General features: G+C 44.3%; 1 protein-coding gene across 3 annotated transcripts in view; it reads right to left on the minus strand.

Moving 5' to 3' along the window:
* Nucleotides 1–24,260, minus strand: part of LOC135912902 (retinoic acid-induced protein 1-like) — a 66,839-nt gene that overhangs the window by 13,638 nt on the left and 28,941 nt on the right. For 2 of the 3 annotated variants that reach the window (XM_065445499.1, XM_065445498.1), the window contains exons 2-6: nt 18,844–18,942; nt 15,990–16,042; nt 12,378–14,307; nt 1,424–1,596; nt 151–297 (exon numbers count right to left, since the gene is read on the minus strand). In XM_065445499.1, the coding sequence (XP_065301571.1) occupies nt 151–297; nt 1,424–1,596; nt 12,378–14,307; nt 15,990–16,042; nt 18,844–18,868 (2,328 nt within the window). In that variant the 5' untranslated portion in view covers nt 18,869–18,942. The remainder of the gene's footprint in view (nt 1–150; nt 298–1,423; nt 1,597–12,377; nt 14,308–15,989; nt 16,043–18,843; nt 18,943–24,260) is intronic. The other variant, XM_065445500.1, reaches the window with a different exon arrangement.

Here is a 24,260-nt window from a genome sequence, read left to right on the forward strand (position 1 = left end):
TTCTTATAGTGTCACTTCAACAGATGTTTCGACAACTCTATTTTTTTTTACTACAGTCTTGCCGGGGCGGCCTTTGCAGCACTTGCAAGTTACGCACGCTGAAGTTAAACGAAGCTTGAACCCCGACATGTGCTGTGGAGGAGGACTCACCAGGTGAGCGGCTTCGGCTACGGCTTCTTGTAGTCCATGCACCCGGTTCCCACCGAGGTACACTCCCTGGGACCAGGTGGCACACGTCTCGTGCACCCAGAGTTCCTTGGACACCTCCACTTCCCTTTCTGCTTCACTGGGCCTCCGCTGTCACCAGAGAAAATAGACATTTACACTCAAACTCCCACGTTTGTGCACTGCTCTGATGTATACATTAGGTGCAATCGCGTTTAATATGAGCTGCAAGATGATACCTGCAATCAAAGGGGCCCCAAGACGGCATGGTGACGCCGACATACCAAAAATTGGAGAACACCCTTTGAAGCACTGGTTCTTATTAAACCAATTCTTTCTTTATTTCTTTCTTCTTCTTCTTTTTTTTTATGTCAGCACCTCCGTGCAGGGCTGGAGCCACGGAGGAAAGAAAGAATTAGGGGAGAGCACTGTAAAAATCCGACTGAAGCCAAACATATGAGCCCAACACGCGATCGTCACATTACGTGGTAGGCTGTAGTGCTCCCGCTTTGAAGGCAGAGCTATGGCAAGGCAACCAAACAAGTGTACATCAATTAAAAACTACCAGGAACCAAGCATTCTTGGCCGATACCCCAAGTCTCAGAGTTCATCTGTTGGGTCAACACTGCGAGGGAGAAAGCGAAGGGACTAGATTCACAGAGAGTTCACTTGCCGAGGCTGGCTGCGTGTTGTAAATCTCTCCCCTAGTTTTTTTTTTTACTTCCTCCATGCTTGGAGCCCCTTTGACCATAGTGGCACCACGTTGCAGCTCGTATCGAACACGACAGCACATTCAATTTGCGTGTTGCAGCTCGCTGCTTGCTTCACCAGTGCAACGTGGCATCGTCTGCATGTTGTTAGTTTCACTTGGTGAAGGGTTTATGCAGAACATTGTGCAGAATGAGTTCGCGGCATTTCCTGCCCATGCGGGAGAGGTAATGCAAGGCTCGAGCAGGAGGTGCCAGGCCACGGTAAAGAACCACAATGAGCTAGTTAAAAAGGGTGTGATCTTAGGCGAGTTGTTAACTCATAGTTCTTTCCCTACGCCCCTTTTGCAATGTGCTTCTGTAAGTTTACTGTCGAATAGTTCACCAAGTGCAGGGCGAATCGAATGGACATATTAATGCATGCCCCTTTTGACGAAGCTTTTGCTGCCCAATTTTCCAGCTGCAAAGCAGGGAGCGCACGTCGTCGTCGTGAGGGTAGCTCTTGCACAAGTATAAAGACGACAAACGGAGCAGGGGGGGAGTCAACTCACCTGCCGGCTGCATCGCCGCGGTGTGGAGCCTTCCTCGGTGCCTGAGGTCGAGTCGCTCTTTTTCCGTTTGGTGGCCCTGCCCCTGCGTAGCACCTCCTCCTGGCAGCTTACCGGTTCCGGCTCGGCTGGTCGCACCACAGTGCCCGGGTATGGCCCGTACAGGTCACCCAGCCCTGGCACACAAGTGAATCGGAGACGTTAAAAGGCACACTACTTTGTAGTTCAGTTCTTAGTTTTTGTTTTGAATACCATAAGGGCTCATTTGAACATTACATAAAGGATGGGGGGGGGGGGGGTGAACAAACATTGATGCCACAATTAGAAATTAACAGTCGCCCAAGGGTACACACTGGTTGGTGATAAGCACTGCTACAAAATACAAGATACGATACAAACTTTGTTGCAGTCCATGCAAGAGAAAGAAAAAGAGAAAAGGTACAGACAAATCAGTTACACAGCATGCATATTACAATATGTCAACTGAATACTGTAGCAGAACCTTAAGAAGAAAATTACTACAAATTAGTGTTAGCAGGTGCATAAGAAATTGCAGTTTACTAAGTCAGAACAATTTAGCTCTTGTAGAATGCATATGAGATAACAATCAACCAAATCTACAAAAAAGGATGACAAGTAGATAAATAAAATGACATTTTAAAAACAGGTTCTACCATTTGCAGCAACTACGTACGAAGGCGATTCACTGCACTCTAACGAAGAAGGCTAAAGGCGAGTTACCATATTTGTTAGTGCACGCGTATGAAGAAACAAAGCACCGGTGTAACATGAGCAGATACAAACTGAAAATGTACCAAACATTATCAAATGAAAATCTGGCACTATAATTGTCCAGCCGCCATGAAAGTCTATGTGATGAGTGCAATGTGGTTCGCAGTTAAAGGGTCCACACCAGTGAAACGGAGTTGGCATTTTTCCCTTGATTATTGCCCAGATATGCATGTCCTATGGCCGACAGAAGTCAGTGTCATGTGAAAATGTAAGGTGCAATTGACAATATAAACCACTTCTTTCCAAATGAAAGTGCCATGTTCCAGCTATGTTGGTTATGTTACTGGTTAAATGTTCCCTTTAACAGCAAACCATACTCTACATGGATTTACCTGTGAATCGGCTTTTTCCTTAACCACAAGTTTTTTTAGAGCAGTTCGGCAGTTTATGTAGAAAATAAATTTATTTCATTAAATCACAAATTAATTAAGGCAGTTTCAACTGTGTCATGGAATATCGATGTTGTGTGGTAGGGAACACTTAACGTGCATATGCATCTTTCTCGCATTCTAAGCAATTGCTCCTTCTTGCAGTGTCCTCAAAAGCATAGGTTAAGAGAAAATAAAGGCTTAACAGATAATAACTTTTCTACAAAACAATTTGCTTTGAGAGGGGTTAATATAAGATTTCTCAAGTACAGTCAAAGCCAAGCTGAAGCAAATCGATGTGCTTCTCATCACTCCCAAGGCAGTAGATGCGCTGCTGAAGAAACTCGAATAGACACAGTGCACAACTTGCTCCTGGAATATTTACTCGGAAACTCTTGTGGTTCAAAGGGATACAGGCATGTAGTTTTTTCTGTGGGCCAATCAACTGCAATGAAATTTTGTGCAGTGTAAGAAGTCTAGCTTCCGATGTTGCAGCCATGTAGCAACCTCTGCACAAAACTTTTAATTTGAAACACAAGCGGTTGCGCCAAAAAGAGCTTGCAAAAGTAGATGGTTTATATACTGAATCTGAATAAATAAATAAATAAATAAATAAATAAATAAATAAATAAATAATGTCATTAGTGCTAGCCGGAATAAAATAAATAAATAAATAAATAAATAAATAAATAAATAAATAAATAAATAATGTCATTAGTGCTAGCCGGAAGTGGCGCATGAGCCAAAACACGCTGCTCCTCGGCTGCAGAGAATTCTCGAAGGTGCCGTGCCGGGATTTACATGATATGCGTCAACTACGAGGTGCACGCTTCACCTGCTTATGTGCTAATTAAATACAGCTGCTAAGAAAATGAGGCACTTACCTACCCAGCAGGTTCGTCAAGATTGTGTAAATAATATACATGATACTCATTTATAACCAATTTGGCCAAAGCAAAATTTCATTGCAGTTGTCTCCCTTTAAAGGGGTCCTGAAACACTTTTCTAACTAATCACAAAATGACATCGCTATTAAACTACATCCCTTCACGAATCTCCTGCCACAAGAAATTTTTCGAATCCTTCAAGCACAAGTGAAGTTAGACGAAGTTAGTGGACTGATAAGCAGCTTTCTCTCTCATTTCCACTTGCAAGCTGGAAGCTACACAGGGGAGACAGCAAAAGGGCACAAGGAAGGAATGGCCCGTTGGTCCTTCCCAAAAGTTGAACTCGAGAATGCTTGTGGCGAATGCGGTATCTGCACCATGCATCCCATCTCTAAGGTCATGTGCAACAGTAGCAGCAATGCGCAAATGTCGCGTTTAGACAGGGAATGCAAAGATGAAATGGTTTTTATGTCTTTTGGAGATCACAGACATATGTATTCTTCATTTATATATCTCGAACAAGCAATAATTGCATTATTGAGAATGTTCTTGCAATTACAAAATCAGCCAATAGCTGCTGTGGGTCCAGTTGCTTGCAATGCTGCTGCATGACAATGTTGCGGAAACGAGAGCAAGCGATTTTCACTGCTTTTGAAACAAAATTCTACATTCGCTGCTGCATACAGTGCAATAGTATTTGGCTCATATGTTCTGAGGACCCTCATTAAACAGATCAGCAACGCTGTCTTACTGTGGTCAAAAAGTGTTTCAGGATCCCTTTGAAGGAGTACCGACTAAACAATGTTGTGTTTCGCTTTTTTTTTTCTTTTTTTCCAATCTTAGGTAGCTGTTGACTGTAATTAGGGTGCAAAGCCTCAATTTCTCGACTGCATCAAAAATATTTAGTTACAGCACCCTTCTAAATGAAAACGTGGCCTCAACTCAACGCATGACCGCGGCTTTCTGCATAGTGTGCGTGTAGGCGCCAGTGGTATTTGATACCCCGACACTGTCACAACAGGTTTCGATGATGCACGCAATCCCTTTTTTTTTTCACATCCGAAGCTACGCTGCTCTTGCCGCGCGCATCGAAATAGTCACATTAAAGGTAAAGGAATTAGTTATTTGCTCCATTCTCAAAGAATTGAGGCTCCATAGCATAATTACTGTGTCGACAGCTACCCAATGAAGCGATGAAAAGATGAAAATTTCCTGTTAGAACTCCTTTAAGGAGACTCTAAAGAGCAAGTCTACATTGGTTAGTTACAGTCGTACGAAGAAAGACAATGAAGTCAGAGAAAGCACAGGAGAAATTAATTTTAAAGTGAGGAAAATATAAGGAGAAGGCAAATGAAAGTGGACAAATGTACAACTGGCCAGAGGTGAGAGCCTAACCCACATCCTCCACCTCACGCGTGCGGTGCTTCACCAATTAAGTGTGCGGTGCTTCACCATTCCACGGCGGCCACCCTCCCACTTTTTTTCTTCATTATCTGTGTGTGCGTGCCAGATCACCACACAGAGTGTTAAGACAACGCTGCTCACGCCCCCGTCAGCGTAAGCGCAACATCCTTTCAACCACAGGCGTGAGCTTAGAAGCAGGCAAGTGGCCAATAAACTCTTGTGCGCTACCTTGTGACATTAATGCCTTAACTGCTGGTGACGAGTTAACTTGTCGTGACAAGGGCTGCACTACCTTGTAATTTTGACGCATAAATAAATAATTCACAATGTCATTCTTTGCAATTCTTGCAATTCTTTGCAATTCTTTAGAAGAGCAGTAGAAAAAAATTGCTCTGGGCATTCCTGGAATATTTTTCTAGAGATGAGTGGCAAAGTAAATGCAGAAATAAAAAAAAAGTTCTCATGGCAGTTAGTGTTATTTAAGGCTGCCATGGTCTATCTAGCCTCTCAATATTGAGGGGTTTAGGTCGGGCCCCTCGACATGTAATGAACGAGAAGAGGAATCTGGGGGGCTTAAAATTTTTTGCTCTTTGAAACCATATGAAGACAAAAATCTAACCCCTCGGATCCGCTTATACTTTTCGCCTTAGATCAGTTGGGCCTTTTCAAGTAGCCTTTCAAAGACTGTACTAGCAAAAATAACATGGTGGCTTTGCTACTGAGTGGTATATTTATTGAAGGCCACAGTTCTTTCGTGCCCAAACTAGGACCTACATGTGTAATTTGCCTGGGCCATTTTTTTGGTATTTTTTTTAAAGAAGCCTTATAGAGGTTTCGTAAATAGTAGACAACATTGCTGCAGCTACACAAGCAGTGGTGTCATATAAATCTCACTCCGTATGTCTCACTGCGCAGTTATTGTTTTGCAATGCTCTTTACGGAATGACTACTTCATATACAGTAGAATCTCATTAAACGGAAATTCTTTAAATGAGATTGCCAGTTAAATGAAAGAACAGGTTTTACACTAGTTCGTTTTGTATTTGGATAACGAAAAAAAAAAAAGCTTAGATTAGAATGAACATTTTTGAAACTCAACGGAACAACAGAGCGATAACAGAGATAGAAAAATATTTTGCTAGCTGTTTTAGTAAGAAAGGAAGCATTGCGACAGACGGAACGGTGCTAGCCAGGAGCGTCGTCTCCAAGCCATCCTAGCTCTTCGAGAACAATGCCAATCCGAAGCCACATCTCGGCATTCCTAAGCATACAATCGCAGCAGCGTCAGATTTTCCTCTAGGTAACATAGTCAGAAACTCTATGGCAAAAGCGACGATTTTGCTTTGACACGTCACTGACACCTCCTCTAAATCAAGACCAGCAAAGCCTAGTCAGTCCAGAAGTCATCTGCCATGCTCAAGCCACAAGACAAACTACCTGCTACAACTTCTTTATTCCTAACGTGTCTAACAGTGTTAAGAGGGTGTAGTACATACAGTTCTACACCTCTGCCTATCTCTCTCGGGAAATGGAAGTCCCGATAATCGGTACACATTTCTCCAGTCCCTTGAGGTTCCATTTAACATAACAAGACTACTCTATTACAACTACAACTTGAGGGTGCAATACGATGTCAAATCGCACTGTTATGCTGCTTTGTGCATTCAGTGCATGAAGTACCGTGTTTTGATTGCAAGAGGCATGTCATGGCTGCTAAAGGGAAATGTGTCAACCCGCTTGTTCAATGATAAAATAGCTCAGATATGCGACGCCTTCTATGTAACAATTCTCTTATCTAGCAATATTTGGTGATTTCAAGTTACATTACATGCACCTACATCTTTATTTCATATGTGGGACATTAGTCATGCAATTAGGTGGAATGCAAAAAAATAATCTGAGTATCTCCATGCGACGGCGAACATTACCTTGGTTCTGTTCAGCTATGAGGCATTTGCATATCTTTAAATCTTGGCCCACAAAAGTCGAGACACCCTGTATATATGTTACAAAAAAAAAAACTAATACCAAACTGCTGCCTACAAAAAAAAAAAAAATAAATAAAAAGAAACGATTATACCAACCATAATAAATTAATGATGACAATGAAGAAAATAATCAATTTCCAGCAATTTTTTCTCCTTCGCCTGTGTTTGGTCCCAATTTGAGAAAACTAAAATAGCTTTCAAATGTGGAAAAACAACTTTTCCCCTTCCAAACTATTTAGGGAAAGACTTTCCCTGTCAGCAATTAAAAAAAAATTATATTGCAGATGGTGGAGCGCACTGGTTGGGACAGTTGACATGAAGCGATTATATATATATATATATATATATATATATATATATATATCAGAAGAGAACAGCAGTTTACGATAGGTAGTGAGGCATACAAAGTGGTAAAGGAATATATCTACTTAGGGCGGGTAGTGACCGCGGATCCGGATAATGAGACTGGAATAATCCAAAGAATAAGAATGGGCTGGGGTGCGTTTGGCAGGCATTTTCAGATCATGAACAGCAGTGTTGCCATTATCCCTCAAGAGAAAAGTGTATAACAGCTGTGTCTTACCAGTACCCACGTGCAGGGCAGAAACCTGGAGGCTTACAAAAACGGTTCTGCTTAAATTGAGGACAACGCAACGAGCTATGGAAAGAAGAATGATGGGTGTAACGCTAAGCGATAAGAAAAAAGCAGATTGTGTGAGGGAGCAAACGCGAGTCAATGACACCTTAGTTGAAATCAAGAAAAAGAAATGGGCATGGGCAGGACATGTAATGAGGCGGGAAGATAACCGATGGTCATTAAGAGTTACGGAATGGATTCCAAGGGAAGGGAAGCGTAGCAGAGGGCGGCGGAAAGTTAGGTGGGCGGATGAGATTAAGAAATTTGCAGGGACAACATGGCCACAATTAGTACACGACCGGGGTAGTTGGAGAAGTATGGGAGAGGCCTTTGCCCTGCAGTGGGCATAACCAGGCTGATGATATATATATATATATAAAGAACACACACACCATTACATCGATTTAGACTGATAAACTATGCATTCAAAGCACTCACTTAACTTTGCAGTTACAGGTCAACTTCAGAAGGGAAAATGGAGGTCAAAGTTAAATTTCCCGACTTTCATATCAAGACCTCAGCAGCAGTATGCAGGTGTGACGTCACGTAGTTAAAAATATTTTCTTAGAATTTGGGTCATTATGGCCCAGTAAGAGTTCTCGAAACTCACCAAGTTCAGTCTTTGGCTATTTTAGAATACAACGTAGCCCATCTTTAGTGACAAAAGGTCAGCCAGGCTCAAGTTGATGCCGTCAAAATCTACGAAGCCACAGCGGGCAGGCTGATACAGAAACCTCAAGGCCGTGTCACAACCTGCCTTTCGCGTTTGTGTCTTTTTCCCGTTTGTCATGCCCCCTGATGGTAGGGTTGTTCCTTTCCTTTCTTTCTTTTTTTCGGATCGCAGAAGCGTAGCTCAGTATGGTGATTAAACAGGCTTGTGTCATCGGTGGCCATGGACACGCCGCATTGCAATCATTTAGCAACACTCCTAAAACAAAATATAATCTATGATCATTTTCCAGTGCACAAACTTCTATACGGCCCCATGCAGAAGTTTGCCACTTGGAACGTTCAAAAGTCACCCCGAAACCCAGTCACTGAGGAATTCAAGGAGCAGATTTATTTTCTAGAAGTTTTAGGGGCTCGTGAATCTCTTTTTTTCCCCACATTCGAGGGTATTGAAGGATTTCAAAGAGGTGTACGAACCCTGGTAAATTATTAAAACAACTTCTGCACAGCTTCCCACTAAAAGAGAACTATTTAGCGTCCCTATAGATCTGGCAGGGGGCTGCTCAGATAGGATTAGGCATGTGTTTGCGGCAGCGAACAATCTGGAGATAACTTGGCACATGCTAATGGAATGCAAAGGTATTCACCAAGCGAGACCTGTAAGTAACATCCACCTTCCAGAAAGGCAAAGGATTTAAAGTGCACGGAAGTAGTAACTGGTCAGCAGTCGAGATAAGCAATAGACATTTAGAGAATTGGTCGAGAGAAAACGCAGGGAAGAGATTGACGCGACTGGAACTGTTACAGGCATAGGCAACGGTACAAGGTAGACACAGCTGACTTCCATAATTTCGATCCTAACGGGACCGACGAAAGTGATCCAATTATTCGGCGAGTCGAATTAAGCAAGATGCAGAAAAGATGCCAAAACACACCGTGGATTCATTTGGCAGTATTTGCCCAATTCTGACATGCCTCCAAATCAAGTGTGTGCCCAATTTCTGCGCGTCGAAAGTAGAAAACTAACATGGAAATGACGTTAAAGCTCCTGAAAAAATAAGAAATTTATCGCGCCAATGATTTTATAGCAAGGAAAATGGGCAAGGATCTAATATAAGTGTTGCACAATGCCAGCCGGTTTCCTAAAGTCAGCTTTGCCGCATGGTGCTTTAAAGCCAGCTTCGCTGGTATACACGTGTTATGCGGTAAAGCACACGAACGCCGCGAAGGCGGTTTTGGTTTTGTGACTGATTGCACTGCGCAAACAATTTCCGATTCAATCTTCTGGGAAAGATAGGCGCGTGTTAGAATATGGTTAATACTGTGGTGATACATCGTGAACTACAGTTATTGCTTGAAAAGTTTCCTACAGCAGGCCGAAAATAGACGTTTTTTACGGGAGGTGACGTGTGTTTACTGACCCACTGACCCCCTACCTCCATTGAGACAGACACTGCCAGTGAAGGAGTCGCTATTGGGGTCACCATAGGGGTCAGGCACATACATGCTGCCTCGTCAAGTTTGAATTATTCAGTAAAGGCTAATTTTATAGTGAAAATAACGAAAGTTCAGAACCACAGATATGCATGGGTGCCAGCTGGGACATTTAAGAGAGAAAAGTTTAAGGAGATAAGAATGTATGGTTTACCTCATTAGCTCAAGCAAGCTAGGTGACTATTTGTCACAAATGTCACATATATAACTGCCCTTCGTGTTACTGTGCAGGTTTTCCTTTATACTTTTCTTCTTGTCACACTAGGAAATCTCCATAGCCTTTTTTGTTTCCATCCTTTGCATCCACCCTGCATTCAGCTGGCAACTTTGGTAAACCCTTCCTGTATTCTGTGACCATGCTTCTGAAGTGCAGATGTATTTGCGTGCTTTACAAATGCAAGAGCAATGGCCGGATAGCTTTCACAATAAAGGAAGCAGAATGGCAAATAGAGCAGATAAACAATATGCAAAAGTCCGCAAGCAAGCTTTTCCACACAGCTAACTTGGCCGAACCCATGTTCCTTTTCGCACATGTTTATACTTCCATTACAGTAGAACCTCATTCATATGTTCAGAAAAAGAAAAGGATACAGAAAACGCACTAACTTGCAAAAACATGATCCAAAGTACTAAAAAATTTGATGTACTCAACTGTATGTAACACAAAGCGCGGTCGAAATTGTTGCAGTACAAGGCACCGCGGCGCACCGAGCTAGCAGGTCACGAGCGTCCCAAGAGACGCAAATTGTCGTCTTTGGGTGCTTCGGTAAGCCCCCTCATGTTAGCACTCCTTGAATTTGGCCAGCGTCAACATCTTTTTCGAGCGGAACATTCCGGCAGGAAGTTTTGATGTGCCCACACGGCACAAATCGTTGACACAAGACGCCAATGCTTGGCAAGCCGTCAAGGCCTGAGTGACCCGAGACGCATGCTGTCTTTTCTTTAAAAACAACATGCTTTCTTTCTTGCCTAGTGTTTTAAGAGAGCAACAAACACAGCGACATTAACCCTTTGAGGGTCAATTTTTTTCGCCACATGCGACCACCCAGGGTCAATATATTTTTATTGCTGATTTCAATTTTTCTTAGGGACTTACTTCGAAAAAAAATTTACCACAAATTTTCTAAGGTGACCGTAAAGTGAGAAAAAAATATTTTGCATTGGTATATATGTACTCTTCATTCATGAATAACAACAATAAAAAAGGAAATAAACATGCAAAATTAAACATTTGATGCATGTTTATACACATAGTTCAAGGCCTTGAAAATGCACACACGAGAATATTTCACAAGACTCAATTGTTCATGCTCTTACACTAATATCTAATATGTACATACATAGCGTAATCAAACTGCATAGGTGCGCGCACTCAAGAAAATTGTGTGGTTGTGTGCTTGTCAAAAAAGCACAACATGTGACAAACGTCTGCTAATCTTCATCTTATCGCCAACCAGAGGCAATTAGTTTTCGCGTGTCAAAAAGAAAGCAACGGAAACGCATGCACGGAGGCATCCTTCCTATGAGCACTAAACGAGCGAGAAAGAAGCGGTCACCCTTTGAGCGATTAGGAACGAGATAGCCATCAGTTTTGCAAGTGCAAGAAGCCGAAACCGCCAGCGAAAACAACCCGAACCGCCACCCGCCCGCGCGTGCGCCAGCGGTACTATATAGATGCGTGGGAGCGAACTAGCGCTAAAACGAACCACGCAACGAAAACCAAGAGACGGAGGCACGCGATAAACATTCCCTGTATTCCCACAGGCAGCACGACAGAAAAGAAAAAGTTAGGAGATTGGTGCGCTTTTTAAACGTACAGGCGGCGCCGTAAATGTACGGCATCGATCATTTTTGGACTTGTTCGCGGCGCCGTACATTTACGTCATTGACCCTCGAAGGGTTAAACCGAAAGGAAGTCGAGCTGGTGGGGGTTGCCAAAATGCAATGCCTAAGATGCCGCCAGAGTGAAACACGACATACACTTCGAGCCCCCTAAGTGAATCGTTTGGGTTATTTCATAATCAGAGCGTGCAGTACAGTTCCAACACCACTACAGCCCATTCGCTGTGAAACAGACATGTGAAGATGCTTATCACAATAGGGTTGTCGGCAATAGCTGTTTCCCCGCCACCGCAAGAGAAAGCCAACTTCTGGGGGCACTTTAGCATCTCTTGATGTTCGATATATTGGTAGTCGCTGCTATTTTTGTTCAATGTAAGCGAAATTTTTGCTATATATACTTATTTTAACTTTACCGTGTTCAGAAATTGTTCAATATAGTCGGATTCGACCGTACCAGAAGAGGAAACCGAGTGCGCGCCAGCGATTTCACGAGACGGGCACGCATGGAGAATCTATCAGCCAGCAGCTATTGTTCTCAATCACATGGTGTGCTTCACACCTTTTCTCGTTTACACAGTATCTAGCAGCTGCAAAATGTATCATACAATCGCAGTTTGGTGATATCTTGAACATTCCTGCCAAAAAGGTACTGTATTCCGGGAGCATATTACCGGTAGAAAAGAAGTGTAACATTATTGGGTCAGTTCTTTGTTCTCAATTGCTAATGTTGGCACCAAGAAATCGTAGGTAATGGGATTGTATCAACTGCACAATTCTAATCTGACGTCGGCTACCTTGATTACGTCAAAGTGTTGTGCAGCAAAGCGGACTTGCAGGTTTTACATACCGTCCATTCAGATAAGGGCCACAACTCACCTTGGTGATGGCTGCCCTTCAGGCAAAACGCGCACAACCACGTAGGGTCCCGCGTCACAGCGTCGTAGTGGGGTGACAACGTGCTTGTGTGCGCCGCCGATCCGGCAAGCCGACGACCCGTCGGGTGGTGTGGTCCTACACGGGCAGGGGCACTGACCTTTTTCCGCTTGCTCTCGTCCTCTGGCACAGTGCGTGGGGCCACATTCACGATGTGGGATGACAGCGGGCGCTCGCGCGTCCCAAACACACGAATGTAGGGTCCCGTCGTGGGCGTGCGAACTTTCGTTGTCGCTGCTGCCGCAACCGCTGTGGTAGGCGTCGCAGCAGGCACCGGGTGCACCGTAGCCACCGCCTTGCGCCGTCTTCGCTTGCCCACAGTCGCTGAGTCCTTGGCCTTGTTTTTTGTGCCAAAGGGTCGGCCCCTCTTGCGCTTTGTTGGCGATGGCTGTTGCGTAGCTGGTGTAGTGGCAACAGAAGAAGCAGCGGTGGCACTTGTAGCTTTGGCAGCACTAGTAGTAGTAGTAGCAGCAGAAGTACCACTAAAACACACCACCTCACTCACTGGCACACGTTCTGGTTCTGACGTGCTCACTTCTGGTTCTGTTTTCACCCTATGTGCTGGTTCACCAGGCATAACTGTCAGGGGCCCCGGTGATGCGCCTATCCCATCAGGAACACCTGCAACACTGCGCCGCCTGAGCTTGCACCCACTGTCCACTGCACCCGAAGCCGACGTCGCCCCCGACGGACCGGGGACTCCAACACTGGAAGGCCGATTGCACAGTGCACTGTCCGAACTCCGCCGTCGCTTTGTCAGGTCGTCGCAGGGTGGTGTTCCTCCCCGTGGTCCTGCACCAGCGTACGGTCGGTCAAATTCACTGACCCTGGGTGGAGGACCCGCCATGGGACTACTACTCGTCCCAAAATCACCATCACTCACACCATTCACAACAGGTTGAGGGTACACACCAGGGGGCGGGGCAGGTGCGGGAATGCCCCCACTACTGGTCCTTTCGCTCCGCAGAGCAGGGTTGTCCATGTTGGGCAGCACTGTACGGTAGGCGCCCGTGGCAGCGAAGTTCGCAATGCCATAAGGAGGCCCCGGATCCGGTGGGGTGCACATCCGGTTCTGGTCGAGGTTGTAGTAAGTCGGATAAGGTGAGCTGGGCCCACTCTCAGTGCCACCACCCGAATTAGATCCGTAGCCAGAGGACTCCTGCATGCCGCCATAATTTACGTTTCCACCGCCGCTATTGTGTGGGTCCAGAAGAACCATTTTCTCCAGCGACTGGAGAGGATCGTGGGAGCCGGATATTGGTGAGGGTGGCTTCTGGAGCTGCGGGGTGGGTGCAGGCGTTGGTGGAGAGAAGGGCGGCTGTTGCGGGGGTGCTGGGGACCGCGCATGGCAGGCCAGCGGGGATGGGGTTGTTCTGGGTGATTGGGACCACGACGGTGACTGGCTCTGCGAGACCGGTACACTGCCATGTGGTGGGGGTGGGGCCACGCCCATGGGAGGGCCAGCCGGCCCTGGGGGTACTACTGTCCGATAGTTTCCCATTGAGTGCAGTGTCTGTGCACTGCTGACAGGCGAGCGGATCGGTGGTGGACTCTGCATCATGACTGGCCTTGTGCCATAATTTCCACCGCCCATGCTGTGATCCCACGCGCCTGGTGGCTTTGAGAGTGGTGCCGGGGAGCCTGGATATGCAGGTGGGGCTGAGTGACGGGGACCGTAGCGCATCTCGGGCACAGCGCCAGGATACGGCTGCCGCTGGTATGGCCCCGGGCTGCTCGGCATGGGGCCGTTGCCGTAGTTTCCGCCACAGTGCTGGCCCGGTGGTGGACCGTAGGACGCGGGTGGAGAGCTCGGGTGCGGACGATACTGTGACGGGTACGGGTAGCCCCCACCACTGCTTTGACAGTGACCAGGCTGCAAGGTGAGGTGCCAGAAGTGTTTATTAAACTGTTGTCAACGGACATTCAAAGTTCGTCACAAGAGTATTGCAGGGAAAGGCTCCATGCAGAGCTCGTTAGGTGCGCGCCATCAACAGGAATTGTTCATTTAAAAAGAAAAGCTTGACACCAAGAGCTGTACTCGCAAGGCTGTATCAGCACAACGCTGCAATTTCTTTTTTTTTGTTTTGCATTTACCCAGATCAGAGCAAAAGCAAGAAAAAGAAGCACCCTATGTGAAGCCATACAATTGTGACTTCCAGCTCTTATTGACTTACTCCAAGTGTGATGAGAACACTCGCCTCAAACATGAAGTGTCTGCTTTATTTTTGATAACAGACTATGCATTACAAAGCTCCCAAAGATTTAATTGTGGTCAAACTTGGTAGTTTGAGGAAGTCCTTGCTTCCTTTAAATGCTACGTAAACCTTCCTTGTCAAGAAACGATTGACTAGACCACAGTCAGGTGCTGGAAAACTCCACAGCACCAGTGCACAAACTTCAAGCGAGATGGCGCCACTAGCCCTTTGTCTTTTCTATAATTTCTGGCTTGTCAAGCCCCATCTCATGGTGAACAAAAAATTCTAGGGTTCTATGATAATGATTGCGAGGCCTGCAGCAGGTGGGGGACTCTAGATTAATTTTGACCATGTAGGGTTCTTTTAGCGTGCACCCAATGCAGGGTACACGGGCGTTCTTGCAGTTTGACCCCTATCGAAATGCTGGCTGCCTTGGCCAGGAATGAATACCACGACCTTGTGCTTAGCAGCGTAATGCTGTATCCGCTAAGCCACCATGGCAGGTCCTCTCATGATAAGAATGGTGGCCATTTTACTTCTGTATGGGTCGGAATGCTGAAACAGCTTTTAGAGCAACTTTTTGGTGAAAAAAAAAAAAAAAGCCAGATTTTGGAGCACAACATTTTGAATTTGGAGTGAGAAACTGTACGTAGCAGTCTTTGAGAACTTTTGCTGGGCGGCAAAGTCCTGAATGCAAGAAGACACTTTGAAAACTATAATGAATAATGTTGACGTACCAGCACCGAGTATCAGAGGGGGAAAAAAAGGATGAGTTCAGCCTTTAATTTCTGTTCTAGTAATCAACCTCCTATTTCGCAAGGAACAAAAATAGACTTGACAGAATGCTTACCAGAGCAAACCAATGTACTGTTTCTCTGCAGTGCCCCTTCAAGTTACATTTACAAAGTATACTTGGCCTTTTAATGAACTCTCTCTACCCAGAACATGTACTCGTGACAGTCTTTCAATTAATCATCAGACAAAAACCACCACTCTGACGAACACACGCCATTCAGAAGGTTGAATTGGCAAAAGCTACTTTTTGCTGACTGATAAGTGCACAGGCCACTAGCTACTAAGCAGCAAAAGTACAGAATGAACTAATGCAATTGTTACATCTTCTGCAGCAAGTTTTGCTAAACATATTGCCAAGCCCAGTTCCTCGCTATTAAGCACAACGCCACGGCACGCAATGAGTCCCTTGCAGCTGTTACGCCTAGCTCAGGGCTTTTATGCAGCCCGACATTATCGAAACATATAGCTACACATGAAGATAATGAGATTGCGAAACTTATCGAAGAAAAAAAAAGAAGAAGAAAAGAAAGAAAACAGACATAAAAGAAAAAGGAACTTTACTTACCCCACGATTTTCATAGGGGTGTTCTGCAAAGTTCATGCTCTGCCCAACACAACCTGAAAGAACAAAACACAAAACATCATAATGGGAACACACTGTTGCAGCAGCAGCAGTAGGTTTTGTTTTAAAAGGAAGCTACAGAACCTCACCCTCCCTATCAAGATACATGTGAAATGCAGAAATCATCTCATAAGGCAACAGCTGAACCATTACACTAACAGTTCATGTATTTAAAAGAGACAGTTAACTTATAGTGACCTTTGGGTGCAGACCTCTTTATTTGTACTCTCTTTTGATTAAAACTCAATGATATTGCATTTCTTAAATATCGATGTGCCAAGTGTAAGCGTTCATAGCCTTTTTTTTTTTAAATACAGACGTTGCAATTCTGCTAACAGCACCCGTGTCAACAACGCAGACGAAAATTATGTTCACCTAGAGATCATTTCGTGAGCAAGACTTTTGACAATCCATTGAGACTTCACACACTTCAAGTAAACCGAGAATCACTGATTCGCAACTGGTGCTAAACTACAAAACAACCATTCAATGTAAAATTTGAATAGTTGTGGCACTTGCAATGCGCTTGCTGGGATTTACGTTGAGTGAAGCTTTCATAAATCAGTTCAATCAAATGCTACGCCAAGAGGCACATATGAGGCGCGCAGTTGTATTTGATTTCCAACTTGTGCAACCGTTTGCCCGAGCCACAGCTGCGTGGGAGACCCCGCTGCAGCTACACCTACTCGGCGAGACACCAAAGCCAAAACCTGAGCAAATGTAATGCAACAGTGCTACCAGGTTTGCAGTGCCTGCAGGATCTTCTCATGTTGCAAACCACATTAAAACCCACGGGATGGGACACATATGGTGCACTGGCCCCAGCATATCCCATTCTGCAATTGTTGCATTCTACCCGTACTAGTATATGGGGCAGGGAAAAACAAGGAACAAAAAAGCTCGAGATAATATTAAGGAACTGTCAACAAGGTACAGAACAAAACATTATAGGTGTAGCATTAAGAGACAAGAAGCAGGCGGGAGGACATGTTACAGGGCTACTTCATGCTTAGTTAATGACATGATGTAGGGCAAGGAAGGAAACAACTGCAAAGAAGAGACGCACAGACCATGTCACAGGTGCCTGCGACGTGTTCTGCATCTCTTCTTTGTGATTATGCAATGCCATCCCGTCATTAAAAGACAGCGGTGCAAATTCGAGAGTGAACGGGAGTAGCCGATATGCTGGTTGACATTAAGAGGAAAACATGGGAGTCGGGCAGGACCTGTAACGCGGAGAGCGGAGAGGTCTTGGGCTATTAAGAGTGCCCAAGAGAAGGAAAACGCAGTTGAGGATGGCAGAGAAATGGGTGGTTTGCAGATGTAACACGGGATCGGCTGGCAGAAGACTGGGTTGCAACTGGAGATCTTACGACCGCCTAGATAAATACCAGGCTGACGATGACCCTCTCGTACTTGGCCTGCAATGCTGTAGAAGCCACACAAGTGGTTCGGTTATCAAAATGCATTACACCACGCACTCCGTGGTCAAGTAGTCTAGATATCCAGCTCCGAACTAACACAGCACGGGTTGAATATCATGTTTGAACAAATTTTGTTCTAGTTTTTATTGGTCAGTGCCTCGAAAATCCAGTTTCAACTGAGTACGGCGTCCTTTGAGTGTAACGAGCCGCATTTGCTAGGCCATATGCGACACAGGGAAGCAGGCTACAGCGACACCATGACTGAGCCTTTGACAAGCGCCAACAGCGTTCAATTCGCTTTGCTTCCGAGTGTCTCAGGCTGGCGTTCCTCGCCACGCCGATACTGCGCGCTGTATGGTGTTTCTGGTCTCCCAATAAAGCCCCCTTAGTGTTAACTAGATAGCATCAGAGATCAGGTGCCTCCAAGATCCTTATATTCAGGTCCTGGAATCCTTTTCTGACTTAATCCTTTTATTTACGGTGAGGAAAAATAACTACCTCACTTACACAGTGCTAAAATGCAATTTGGAAACTACTTCAATGTGTTGTTCAGTTTCCACTCTTACTTGTTTTTGTAACAGTGGCTTAATTCATACTCTAAAACGTACACTCGGGACTACCTTATGCTAAGAAGCTGGCTACAGAGCGATTACATGTTGCACTTCCATGTAATTATGCCCAAAGGCGTTCTTCATTGCCGTTTGTATTTATAATTTTTAGCCCTATACATGCTAATGCTGCATATTCCAACCTCCACCGTTGTGACAGTAATGCCTGTCTAGATACCTCCTAACACATGAGCAGCTGCTATAAAACGCTGGTGAAAAGAATACAGCAACAAACTCAAAGTTATGCGGCACAACTAGGAACACTGTATGCCACATCACACTAGCTTATCAATATTGTGAAGTGTGGTGTTAAAACTAATATCTTAAATGTTTTTGCTTTTTTTCACCATGAGACACAATTTGCTATTCTTTCTTTAAGATGTGGGCCATGCGTAAGGTTGCTTTAGCTTCTCCGGCATGGCATTGCACCGCACGCATAAAACGAAGCCAACACTTTTGATTATACAGTCGTGGGCATTGGCGCAGTTTTGATCACATAATCGGGAATTTGATTACATCATTTCGAGAATCGGCCCAGCTTCGAATACATCGTCTTCAGGATCGGCTTTGCCGACTATGAGTCTTCCAAGATTGGCCTTGCCGACTATCACGCTGTCTCCGAAATCCGGCCAGTTTATTCGGCGAGAAACCGAACACCAACCAGCCATGCAAAACCCCAAGGGCACAGAAAAGGAAAGGATCGCATTAGAAGAAACTAATAAATTTTAACGAAATCTATGGTGCCAAAAACAGAGCCTCACTCACCCGGGTAGGCGGCTGGATCAGCCATGCCCCTCCAGGGAACCTGGGGGGAGCTGGCGTACTGGGCCCCTACGCCGTCCACGCCGCCCCTCTCCGGACGTCCTGCAGGCAGAAACAAGCTCAGGCTCATCAAGAGGGTTCACAGCGATGGTGTAAATATTGAAAGCAACAGTGCAAAACCACACAAAAGACCCGGACTAGTCGATCTGGGACTGGTGTTAGTACTCAATGCTGAAGGGAAAAAAAAAGAAAAAGAAAAAGTAACACATCCAACAGCTGTTTAACCACTATCTTACCTTTGACTCCCCTTCAAGGTGATCAAGGCTCAGACTCAATTAAAAAAATCAGTTCACATCTTATTCTTTTAAAGCTATCTGCCTTTGTATGCAAACAGTGTTTCATTAGCAGGTATAAAACCAAACCTTCCCCTTTTTGAATGTTTCGCCAAAACACTGTCATCATTGACATCACAGGTTTGAATCATATAGCTTTCATGTGTCTGATCTGCTGGTTTTTAAGTTTCTAAATGTTGCCAAGTTGAGTATCTGCTTACTCCACAATGCAACACAGTTTTTATTGGAAAAAAAAACAAGGAATTTACAACGAGCAGATGCGGTAAAAAAATCTGTGACACGTCCCTGCTTGTGGGACAATTTTACATCAATGTTACCGCCAGTCTCGTTTTCGTGCCTTTCCTGTGCCCAATCACAGTAATCACCTGCATGTTCGCAAATGGCCATCTCCTCCTTGGGTAGCAGTCTCAATTTTTTAGTATTCTCATTTAAAAAGAGAGAGAGAGAAAATGTTTGAGAGCACTTCTTTTCTACTTGCATCAAAAACAATACAATATCAAAATTCTCTGGCAGCTGGCTTATAAGTTAAGCATGCTTAGAGTGACGAATAGTTACAGCAACAATGGGCCTTTTTATACAACACAATGCATATTGCAAGTGCAGCGTAATATCAACACAGATTAAAGAAACACAGTTGCAAGTTCAGATTCAGTTTTTTTTGTTGTTGTTTTAATCTTGTGAATACTGCTAATACGCTGATTTCATTGCACAAGCCTCTGACGAGTTTAACTTTTTCTGCTTCCATGGTTGGAACTGAATGGAAGGTCTTGAATGAATGCATTGCACATGAATAAAACCAAGCCAAGTTTTCTTTCCCTTAATATACAAGGACGGGGCTGTTGCAGAGGGCTGCATTAGGCTAGACAATGAAAACATGCTGATGGTCAAGCATAAAAAGAACTACCACAAACAAACAAAGCTCTCACACAAAACATATCCTTGCGTAGCACAAATCAAATCTCTTATTCAATCTCAGACAGAAGCTATGCAATATTTCTTGGGTATGCAACTGTGTGAGCACCTGTCACTTTTTAAAAAAATTTCGCCTCCTGAGGTGGTGGTACGTATTCTGCACACAACCTACATGTTCTCAATGTGATCTATATATTTTGAATATATGAACCTTCGCTGCAGACGCAAACCTAATGTGCAGATTTGCACATCAACACTTCAAAACTTGTTCGCTCCTGCATGATGCTTTGGTGCCAACATAGCAGAAGGAAAATGCGACAGGGCAGGAATGCTCTTCACTTCAATTGTGAATTTTAAAAGCAAGAAGAAGAAAACATTCATTAGTTGCAACGCTTTACATCAGCAAATTGTGCGAGGATAAAGGAACAAAATAAAAAAAAAAGATACAGCTGAACTAGATAGCTTGTCGTTTCTGGCACCTTGGTGACCTCACAATGAATGGTTTAACACACGAATTTCCATGACCAAGAGGTCAAGGAAAGAGGCTTGTGCCAAAGCGAAGCACTACTGAAAGTGAAGCAGCAGCGCCTGCATTGTATAATGGTTTGGAAAGTGAATCATTAAATGGTTCATGATTTCCTCACATGATTGGTCAGAATGGTTCTTCCGACAAAAGTGTTATTCTAATCAACACATGAGGGCAAGCGAATGCTTCACTTGCCGAGACATCACAAGACGACCCCCTTCCTAGAAATCTTCCTAAATAAGTAGTTGTTCGTGGATTGTGTGCCCGATTCTGACGTGCCGAGGGAACAGCGCTTACGGGACGACTCCCTGCTTCCGTGAGTGTTCTTGCATTGGTTTCGTGAAAAACAGCCCATTTTATAAAAAACAAGTTAACATGTCCAAATGCATTCTATCACTATCCTCATACGATATTCGGCACAATTTCATACAACTGTGAAATGCAAACAGCATTTGTATTCACCGCAGCTCACTCACACCACTGCCAGTCACTAATGGGTGTGCCACGATTTACAGCATGGTTCACTCTTAGTTAGCAACGCCTAACTGGTAATTTTTTTTTTATCAGTACTGTCAACCCTCTAGTGGGTCATAACAAAAAGGACAAGAAATTACGTAGATCAAATATGTACAATGTACATAAATTTGCTTAACACATGTCACTTCACAATGAAATAAGATATTCACTTAAATTCTGTTCAGCACACTTCCAGATTCACTGACATTTATCAAAATAAGTACAATAAACATCAAGTCACACATATGACTTGGCACTTCAAAATTAAATTGATAATCACGTAAATGCGCCCCAGCAGTATTTTCGAAGTCAGTGGCATCTTTAGGACAACAACTGCGTTTGGCAGTTGGTTCCACATTTTTATCACATTCGGGAAGAATGAATATCGAAATGTACCACTATTAGTTTGCTACGGTTTTATGACACAGTTGTGGTTAGTCTGCAGGTCTTTTTTATCTGAGGTGTGTACAACATTTAAGCTTATCAATCTTAAGTTGATCCTGCCTAATTTGAAAAAGTACCTTCAGCCTGTATTTCTTTCTACATACCTCAAGAAGATCCAAGATGAAACACTTTAACATCAGCGTGCCCGATTCCTTCCTTCAGCACGTCAAAACAAATAAGAAGCCCCACTAGTATCTGCATTCTTTCCAGCTCCCCATGAAGCGTCACTTGACAGGGACTCCAAGCAAGGGCTGCATATTCTAGTATCATCCTAATGAATGTGGTGTAAGCATAGGTTTTACACCATGTGATGCATGTTCCAGTTTTTTTCTCAAAAAGTGTTACTTTTGATAGGCAGTCATTCAGACGTTATCTATATACTGGTTCCATGTCAATTTTCATGTTAGTGTTACCCCTAGATACTTTAACTGGTGCGCGTTCTCCAACAAGTGTCCCTCAATGCTATACGAAAAGGAAGTTTTCCTTTTGCTGGTGTGTGTAAATGTAGATTTGGAATAATTTATTTCCATTTCCTACAGCAATCATATAAATTTTGCAAACATTTCTTAATTTTAAGTTGGCATCTAGCTCAGTAATTGTGGCACAAATTAAGCAGTAATCTGCAAAAAGCTTAACCTGAACACCCTCTTCTGCCAACACTACTATAAAGGAGAAACACCAGCGGTCCCAATACTGAGCCTTGGGGCACTCCTGAAAGTATGGCTAATGGATCTGATACATAACCATCCAGTTTAACTACCTGCGTACGGTTTGTTAAGCATGCTTCACTCCATTTTATTACACATTCATTTATTCCTGCATTACATAATGTGAAGGCTAAGTGGACACGAGGTTGTTTATCAAAAGCGTTCGCAAGATCCACGCAAACCACATCAACCTGTTGTCTTATATCTACTGCACCTGCAAAGTCATGAATTCTTTCTGTTAACTGCGTAACAGCTGATAACCCTGTCCTGAAGCCATGCTGATAAGACTATAGTAAATTGTTCTGATCTAGGAACATGAGTATGTGTTTAGCTACTATGTCTTTAAAGACACTGCAAGTAACTGAAGTAAGTGACACTGAGCAGTAATTTGTTGCCTGTCTTCGGTTGCCTCCTTTAAATATAGGTATCACAAATGCGGTGCGCCAGTCTTGTGGCAGTGGGCGAGTTGTATAAGATTCTCGAAAGACGATAGTTAGATAATGTGACATCCATTCTGCGTATTGCTTGTGGTATACAGTAGGTATAGCATCGGGTTCGCTTGATTTTTTTTTTCTACCTAATTTGAGTAGTTGCTGAAATATCCCTTGCTGGGTGATTTCAAGTGTTTGAAGGCATTATAATTGAATTTTCGGCTATGTTGCAGAGAATCGACTGAAATCGACATTAGGTGCATGCATCCATTCATGCTCCAAAACAATATACAGGCCTTCATCACACATTTCTGCTGGAAATGATGGCAGAAAACTCGTCAAGTGTTCCTTTTAAGGCTGGACCGTACTGTATAACTACGGAGAACTAGCCTTGCTTCATATCTGTATGTTTTCCTGTAAAATCACATAATGCCCTGTGTCTTGGGTATTTCGTATTCGTTGTCTTGATCCACTTGGAACAGTTAACATGCTTTACCATTCCTATAATGAACCTGCCAAGATTCTATCAATACCTAAGTGCCCTTTCACCTTCCTAACATCACATAGTCGTGTACTGCAGATTAAAGCATAAACCATGACAAAACTAACCTGTGGATGAGATTAATAACACGCCGAGGTGCATTTGTCGTCCTCGGCAAGGAGCTAAAAACACCTAGCAAGGACATCCTATACCTGTTTTCCCGTCTCATCAAATGCGCGCAATGTGATGAAAGCTATCTATTACTCATCACAACCAATGAGAGTCGTCTTTGTGTTTTATATAAGGTGGCAGAATTTGCTCATTGCAATGCATGCTGCTGATTAATCTTTCAGGGACCCCCTCCATCCTCACCACCATCATCAACTAGAGGGAGGGGAATCGGCACCCGACAAGGAACAAGCCCTACGTCGGGTTCTTTTCTGGCAAGTTGACCTGTAGCTTTCATTACACCGCGTGGAATTGGCAAGATGGTGCACAGAGCAAGTGTATAAAGATATCAGTGTTGGTCGAGTTGCGAGGTCACATCCCGTTCTTACGGGTGAGTGCGGACGCACATTTCAAAGCCACTGCGGGCATCCGTTTTCATCGCCTCATCCTGGCGGGAAAAAACATTTCGAATCGTTTCTCATTTATATCGGTCCTCCTCAGAGCCCAACGAGCCATCAAATTCGGACCAACCTGAGCGTGTGAGAGAGCGCCAACTGTTTGTGTGTGTGTACGGGGGGGGGGGGGGTACCGCAGAGCAACACGCAGGGGAGGTGGACCCCCTCTTTTCAAAATCGATCACCACACGTCGCCTCACATCCCGGAACAATGGGTCATCGCGCTATTACGACCCGCAGCCCCTCCCGCCCCCTTCACTGCTCCGCGTAGGCAGACACCTTCAAAACCTTCCCGATCGCATCGTCATCTGCAGACGCGCCGGGCTATGGAGCGTCTCTCCGTTGAAACTACCGGTACCTTCTTAGGCATTCTCGAGGGGGCGACAAGGTGATCGGATCGGGCAAGGGGGCTACGACGCGATCCCGC

This window comes from Dermacentor albipictus, chromosome 8 (genome assembly GCF_038994185.2).
Source record: "Dermacentor albipictus isolate Rhodes 1998 colony chromosome 8, USDA_Dalb.pri_finalv2, whole genome shotgun sequence".
NCBI lineage: Eukaryota > Metazoa > Arthropoda > Arachnida > Ixodida > Ixodidae > Dermacentor > Dermacentor albipictus.